We start from the raw sequence: 8479 nt of genomic DNA on the forward strand, positions 1-8479 counted from the left end.
ATCATCATCATCATCATCATCATCATCATCATCATCATCATCATCATCATCATCATCATCATCATCATCATCATCATCATCATCATCATCATCATCATCATCATCATCATCATCATCATCATCATCATCATCATCATCATCATCATCATCATCATCATCATCATCATCATCATCATCATCATCATCATCATCATCATCATCATCATCATCATCATCATCATCATCATCATCATCATCATCATCATCATCATCATCATCATCATCATCATCATCATCATCATTATTAAACTGATTCTAAAAGCAACTCCGCAGCTGGTTTTTGGGTTGGGAACAGCTTTAGCTGAAATATTTAATCGTAAATCAAATTCATCTCCTAATAGCGTCACATATCATTCTACTTACAATTTTTCAGTTTTTCTTCCTGTTTTCCTTTAGGCTAGTTTTCAATCCGTTCTCATAGTAACTCCGCAGCTGGTTTTTGGGTTGGGAACAGCTTTAGCTGAAATATTTAATCGTAAATCAAATTCATCTCCTAATAGCGTCACATATCATTCTACTTACAATTTTTCAGTTTTTCTTCCTGTTTTCCTTTAGGCTAGTTTTCAATCCGTTCTCATAGTAGGCTTTAGATCTTCACCAGTAGCTAAATTATAATACGGGAAATAAAGAAATTCTTCCGAATATTTGGTGTTTTCTATATGCACAATCTAGAATTCACTTCGCTAATTCAATATCAACTTAATCCTGCTTATCATCATCCCTGACGTCTACCATCACATCTGCAGTCACTGTCAAAGTTGAAGCATCCCTCGCACAGTACGTTCCATGCGACCCCTGTGGTGCTTTGTCACATGTATTCGCCGGGGGGTACTCGTCGTCACATCCCCCCGCCCGTAAAGCGCTCTCCTGGTCAGATTTACGTTCCTCAATGACGTCGAGTAGCGCAAGTTTTACCACCGGCCTACGAAATACTCCTTTAACAGTCTGCACCCACGCTTGACGTACACGTCCGTCTCTGCCGCAGACTAATACTCCTTTAACAGTCTGCACCCACGCTTGACGTACACGTCCGTCTCTGCCGCAGACTACACGTTCCACCTTTCCTCGCAGCCACTGACTCCTTATGGTTTCGTCCACGACTAGAACCAAATCTCCAACTTTTAGATCCCTCACCTCGTCGAACCATTTTGAGCGCCGGGATATGACCGGAAGATACTCCTTCAACCATCGTCTCCATATACCGTCCGCCAAATGCTGGGCCAGCTTCCATCCACTCCTCAATGTCGAACGGAAGTTCACAGATTCGACTGGCAACTGCTTTACCCCGCTTGAACTGCCGAGCAGAAAGTGATTAGGGGTTAAAGCCTCTTGTTCAGCAGACTCAAGCGGAATGTATGTCAGCGGACGGCAGTTGATCATGGCTTCTGTCTCGATTATCACCGTTTCTAGAACTTCGTCATCTGGCCGACGTTGAATCTCAAGAATAGTTCCGACCGCAACCTTAACGGAACGGACCATCCGTTCCCACACTCCTCCCATATGTGGGGCCCCGGGAGGGTTGAACATCCAACGTGTTTTGGAATTGGTGAATACGGTCGCCATATGATGATTTCGCTCCTCTATCTCGCGCTTAAGTTGATTGTCGGCTCCGTGAAAATTCGTCCCGTTATCCGAATATATCTCCGCCGGAGAACCCCTTCTAGAGACAAACCGACGAATTGCCATTACGCACGATTCAGTTGTCAAGTTATGCACCACTTCCAAGTGCACGGCTCGGATGGTTAAGCAGGTGAATAGTGCTATCCACCGCTTGCAATTGTTTCGTCCTACTCTCACCAATACTGGCCCGAAGTAGTCTATGCCCACGAAGGTAAAAGGGCGTACAAAGGGTGTTACCCGTGCTTCAGGCAAGGGTGCCATTGGTGGGGAACGAGGAACGGCACTGCGGATACGACACTCCATACATCCACGGGACACTTTTGCGATAAGCGAACGTAGCTTCGGAATCTCAAATTTTTGTCTCATTTCATTAACAATAGTCTCACGGTTGGCATGTCGGAAGCAGCGGTGAAACCAATCCGTAATGAGGAGACTGATTCGATGATCCCGAGGTAGAATGGTAGGGTACTTAGCTTCATCCGGTATCCAAGAAGCTGCACCAAGACGACTTCGTTTACGTAATATTCCGTTCTGGTCCATGAACGGCCACAGTTTATGTATGCTGCTTGATTTAGGAACGCCTACATGGAAATCCTCTGGTCTTCCACTGGTCTTCTGCAGCAATTGAATTTCTGTACCGTAGAACCCTCGTTGCGCCTGTTTCCATAAAAATTCTTCCGCGGTCTTCAACTCCCATTGTTTCAATGCACCACGCTCCAAGGTCTCGCCTCGTTGAGACCGTTGAATGTTCTTAACGAATCGGTGAACGTATGCCGTAGATCGAAGAAGTCGTTCCCATCTGCTGAAACGATCGACGTCCACGAGTTCATTCGCTGCAGGAAGATGCACATGGCACGAACGGAGTTCTTCTTCTGTAGTCAGAATAGGTTTACTTCTTTGGGGCCAGTTTTCTTCTGGCTGTTGAAGGAACTCCGGTCCGACGAACCATGGGTTGGCCGGATCAATTTGTGGTCCGGAGCCCCATTTAGTGGCAACATCCGCCACATTCAGTTTCGATGGAATCCATCTCCACTCTCCAACTTCCGTGCTCGAAAGTATTTCTCCAATCCGGAACCCCACATACTGATGATAGCGACGTTGTTCAGAGTGAAGCCAAGCTAGTACCGTCGCCGAATCAGTCCACAGGAATCGTTGTACTACAGGAAGACCGTGCATAGAAATTACACTGGTCAACAGGCGAGTTCCTAATACGGCAGCTTGGAGCTCCAAGCGCGGGATCGTTAACATTTTCAGTGGTGCCACCTTGGATTTTGCACCGACAAGTGCTACTAAGGGACCGCGACGAGATTCCACTCGGAAGTACGCTACGCTAGAATAGGCTGACTCACTAGCATCGACGAATACGTGCACCTGAAGTGACCGGTACACCTCCGCCTCCGCTGTGGGGAAGTAGTAGCGTGCTATCTGGATTGAGCTAAGTTGATGCAGAAGTTTGCTCCACTGGAGCCACCTATCGTATAGCCGCTCATTGATTTTGTCGTCCCAATGAGCCCCGGAAGCCCAAATATCCTGCATTAGGATCTTTCCGTGTATGAGATAGAACGCAATCAGTCCTAGGGGGTCAAAGAGGCTCATAACCACCCTCAGAACCTCTCTTTTCGTAGGAACGTGCCCCTCCCGAATGATGACCGCTAAGTCACTGCGCATTGTTAGGTCGTATGTAAAGCAGTCACTTGCAGGGGTCCATCTCATTCCAAGAACGGATTCAACACCTTCTGATTTGTCCAGGAATAGCGATTTGTCAGCATCTTCGGATTTTTCTCCAACTTCAACAGCTATTTGAGAGTCGTTTGATAGGAAATTGCGCAACTCAAACCCGCCTTCGTGATGTATCATCTTCACTTGCTTGCCAACCAAAACAGCCTCCGCGTGGGAATCAAAACTATCCAGATAGTCATCTACGTAGTGATAATGGTGTATCGCGTACGCAGCTCGCGGATATTCATCAGCAAACTCATCAGCATTCACATTTTTAACATATTGGGCTGAGCACGGAGAGCTGGTAGACCCAAAAGTTGCTACGTCCATTACAAATACTTTGGGATGGTGGTCAGGGTCATTTCTCCACAGAAACCTTTGGTATTGTCGGTCCTCTTTTCGAATTCGTATGCGATGAAACATCTCCTTGATGTCAGCTGTCAGCGCGTAGCGGTATTTCCGAAAATGGCAGAGTATGGATGGAAGCGAGGACAGCATATCGGGTCCCTTTAGAAGGGCGGAATTTAGGGAAACACCTTGAACTGACGCTCTTCCGTCCCACGTCAGTCGAATCTTTTTTGGTTTTTTGGGGTTTTTATGGACTCCCAGGGGCAAATACCATGTTTGATTTGGCTGCACAGCCGCCAACTCTGACTCGGAAGCGACATGAGCATATCCCTTTTCGAGATACTGCTGTATTTGAAGACGAACGTTGTCGTACGTCGTTGGATCCTTGCTGAGCTTGCTTTCTAATGCACGAAGCCGTCGGGAAGCCATGCCGCGGCTGTCAGGAAACTGCACATTCTCGGTCTTCCATAGGAGGCCCGTCTCGAAACCAGTTGGAACTCTGCGAGTAGTCCTCTCTAATATCATGCGAGCTCTTTTATCTTCGTCAGACTCCAGAACTTTTTGGGGACTTGTAACGCCAGAATTTTCCAGGGTGAAAAAATCACGTACGATCTCACTCAATTCTCGATCCGGATCGGTCCATCCTCCAAAGTGAAACCCACAAATTACTGACGACGTTGGTGCCTGTGAACATCCATAGATACTCCACCCAAGGCGGCTTTTTGCCGCGATAGGATCCTTCCATCCTCCTTCTCTAACTTTCAGTGGCACCGTGAGTTTCAAATTGTCAAGACCAATGAGGATCTTTGGGGCGACGTTCATATAATCCTGCAACGGCAAACCTTTTAGGTACGGGTACCTCAAAGCCAAGTTCCCATAACACATTGACTGCGATGGTAGCAAAAGTCCTCCTACAGTCCGAACATCCGTTAGTTTGAATCGTCGAATCGATCCTGCTCCGGAAACTTCCATACAAACTCGCTGGGATTTAGACTCGTTCCTCTTTATGTCTCCAGTCCATTGAAGACTCAATGGTTCTGTGGGACCATCAATTCCCAGCTGCTTAGCGATGACGTCTTCTAGAAGGGTAAGCTGGGAACCTTCGTCAACGAATGCGAACACGTGAACTTCGCACCCGTTCCCATATAAAGTGACCGGCATGATTCTGAAGAGTGGTCCTGCCGTCGGCTGCAGCTCTCCTAAATGGTTATTCAAAACGGCCACATTTGACGGTCCACTATTAGGGTGCAACAATGTATGATGTCTCATTCTGCAATCTTCAAATTCGCATCCTTTCCATGTTTTGCATGGCCATCGTCCGTGTTGATTTAAGCACGTCCTACAAAGTCCATTCTGCTGTACTATTTTGTACCTTTCATCGATCCCCATTTGTTTGAACGTGGAGCAGTCCCAAATCCTGTGTCCTTCCACGGAGCAGACCACGCAACATTTCTTCGACGTCCGTTCGGTTGAGGCTTGTGATTCAGAATGGGCATGTAGAAACGCTCGTTCCTTTGGCTTCGTCTGGTTCGTCTGTTTGCTGGATTTTTCGGAGAAAACATCATCCGCTACCTCATAGGCCAGCTCCACCATCGTGGACATAAACTTTCCAAATGCAGTTAGATTTGGCTCGTGCAGTGAGCTCTTATACGCGGCCCATTTTAAACGGTAGTCCACGGGAAGCTTGGTAACTAGGTCGTGAAGCAACGACGGATTATTCAAATGGGAAACTTGTCCAACATTCCGTAAGTGCTCGACCAGGCTGTCAACTGCTAATCCAAATTCGATGATGCTGTTTAGATCGTTTGCCCTGGGGGGTGGCAATTGGCGAATGCGACCTGTCATCACACGTATCAGCGTTCCAGGACGCCCATACCGCATCTCCAAGGTCCGGATGACGTGGGGAACGCTGCTAGGGCATAGCAACTTGCTTCGTACTGTTTCTAATGCCTCGCCCTTCAAACAGCGCTGCAATCTGATGAGATTCTCATCATTCGAGAAACCACAGGTAGTGGTCGAACGCTGAAAGTTGCTGTACCATAATGGCCACTCTTCTGGACTGCCCGAAAACGGCGAGAGGTCTTTGCCCATGACCTGGCGTGCTGCAAGTTGTCGATTCGTTGGCCCATCATACTCCTCCGCTGGTAGACAACCACCTCCGTGTGATTTTGAAGCGTTGGATTCGGTTTCGAACACGTCCTCTACACGATCGTTTCTGGGTTGACCTTGCGAACGATATTCTCGTTGCGTCCGAATATTGGAGGCATCAACTCTGGAATCTTTGACCGGAACATCGATACCGCTTCTATCAAGATTCAAATCGGCCAGCTGCTGTCTTAAACCTGGTTCGATCCCAGAATGATGGGGTTGATGTAACGTTTTTATCGGAATCTTGTTGTGTGCAATATCGGCATCGGGAAGAAGTTCGTTGTTTCTTTGACGAGACGGTGGGCGCACCTCTGGAGCTGCTTGTGATTCCCGCTCGCACATTGCACCTGGAACGATGGCTGACGTGGACGGTTTAACTATCCCCTGCGACTGCCGGTCTGAATTCTCCAGCCACTCCACTACGCGTTTCCTCGAGTCCGCAACGCTTGACATTTCGCTCGTACGACTACTGCCACACTGCGATATCTGTCGTACCAGCTTGGCCTTATCTTCCAGCGATTGTCTTTTGATAGCCATCTGTTGCTTCCGATACGCCAGTTCTTCAGACATCTTTCGCTCCAAAAATTCCCTCTCGTCAGCAAGCTTCCTGGCTTCGAATGCCCTCTCCTTCTCCTTCAGTTCTTGCTCGTGCTTCAGTTGCAAATCCTTGATCTCCTTCTCCGCTGCTAATACTTCTTCCTGAATACGCTGTTGTTCTTCTAAAACCTGCATTTCCATCGCCAACCGCGCACGCACACTTGATGTAACACTTTTATCGCCAATCGTCTTCTTCGTCCTTCTGGACGTCTTACTCCCAGCCGTTGACTTACCAGATCTTTTGGTGTCCTTTTCAGGCACCGCCAGCTTGGAATTCCCATTCGATGCTACTTCACCTGTCTTGGATTGGATAGCCAGAACGTCTTTGGTTTGCTCCTTAACATGGCCATATTCACCTTTCATCAGGGGTTCGCAGGTCGAACAGTACCACTCCCGATTCTTGACTTCGGCATTCACTTTCGCGCATGAATAATGGTACCAAATCTGGCACGAATCACACGCGACCATATCATCAAATGAATCCGGTCGATCACAAGCGGTACAGCTCCTATGGGCCTGGGAATCGTCCCCTACTTTTGCCATTGTTCCGAGACACACCGGTATGAAAAATTCTAAAGGATATTAAACTGATTCTAAAAGCAACTCCGCAGCTGGTTTTTGGGTTGGGAACAGCTTTAGCTGAAATATTTAATCGTAAATCAAATTCATCTCCTAATAGCGTCACATATCATTCTACTTACAATTTTTCAGTTTTTCTTCCTGTTTTCCTTTAGGCTAGTTTTCAATCCGTTCTCATAGTAGGCTTTAGATCTTCACCAGTAGCTAAATTATAATACGGGAAATAAAGAAATTCTTCCGAATATTTGGTGTTTTCTATATGCACAATCTAGAATTCACTTCGCTAATTCAATATCAACTTAATCCTGCTTATCATCATCCCTGACGTCTACCATCACATCTGCAGTCACTGTCAAAGTTGAAGCATCCCTCGCACAGTACGTTCCATGCGACCCCTGTGGTGCTTTGTCACATGTATTCGCCGGGGGGTACTCGTCGTCACAATCATCATCATCATCATCATCATCATCATCATCATCATCATCATCATCATCATCATCATCATCATCATCATCATCATCATCATCATCATCATCATCATCATCATCATCATCATCATCATCATCATCATCATCATCATCATCATCATCATCATCATCATCATCATCATCATCATCATCATCATCATCATCATCATCATCATCATCATCATCATCATCATCATCATCATCATCATCATCATCATCATCATCATCATCATCATCATCATCATCATCATCATCATCATCATCATCATCATCATCATCATCATCATCATCATCATCATCATCATCATCATCATCATCATCATCATCATCATCATCATCATCATCATCATCATCATCATCATCATCATCATCATCATCATCATCATCATCATCATCATCATCATCATCATCATCATCATCATCATCATCATCATCATCATCATCATCATCATCATCATCATCATCATCATCATCATCATCATCATCATCATCATCATCATCATCATCATCATCATCATCATCATCATCATCATCATCATCATCATCATCATCATCATCATCATCATCATCATCATCATCATCATCATCATCATCATCATCATCATCATCATCATCATCATCATCATCATCATCATCATCATCATCATCATCATCATCATCATCATCTATACCCCAAAGAAAAATAAAATTTTAGAGGACGAATGACGCTGCTGTATTTGGGTTCACATTACCCATATTTGAGTATACACTATATTTTTAAATTTACCATGGCACAACGTGATCATTAACCAACAAACGCTTCTTGTATCCGTTTGGTTTTCTCCCATATCAACCGCTTCGATAGCCGAGTGGTAGCGTGCGAGCTTGGTGATTTCAAGGTTCTTGGTTCGAATCCAGTTGCCAACAGAAACTTTTTTTAATTGTAAATTGGGTCCATGGTAAAATTAAAAATATTATTCTGT

General features: G+C 45.7%; 2 protein-coding genes across 2 annotated transcripts; both read right to left on the minus strand.

The window, feature by feature from the left end:
• Window positions 1–738: 738 nt before the first annotated feature.
• On the minus strand, window positions 739–7014 carry LOC134286817 (uncharacterized). Its single transcript, XM_062848497.1, has one exon. The coding sequence runs from the start codon at window positions 7012–7014 to the stop codon at window positions 739–741; it is 6276 nt and encodes a 2091-aa protein (XP_062704481.1).
• A 503-nt stretch (window positions 7015–7517) lies between these two features.
• On the minus strand, window positions 7518–7967 carry LOC134287282 (prostatic spermine-binding protein-like; the record flags this gene model as incomplete). The annotated part of the gene is made up of 1 exon (XM_062848938.1): window positions 7518–7967. A coding segment is annotated over one exon (450 nt), but the record flags the coding sequence as incomplete, so codon positions are not given.
• Window positions 7968–8479: the final 512 nt, after the last annotated feature.

The sequence above is a fragment of the Aedes albopictus genome, chromosome 2 (genome assembly GCF_035046485.1).
Source record: "Aedes albopictus strain Foshan chromosome 2, AalbF5, whole genome shotgun sequence".
NCBI classification, from domain to species: domain Eukaryota; kingdom Metazoa; phylum Arthropoda; class Insecta; order Diptera; family Culicidae; genus Aedes; species Aedes albopictus.

Excerpts from the sequence above, each read along its gene's own strand:
- LOC134286817 (XM_062848497.1), bottom strand. The coding sequence starts at position 7,014 with ATGGCAAAAGTAGGGGACGATTCCCAGGCCCATAGGAGCTGTACCGCT.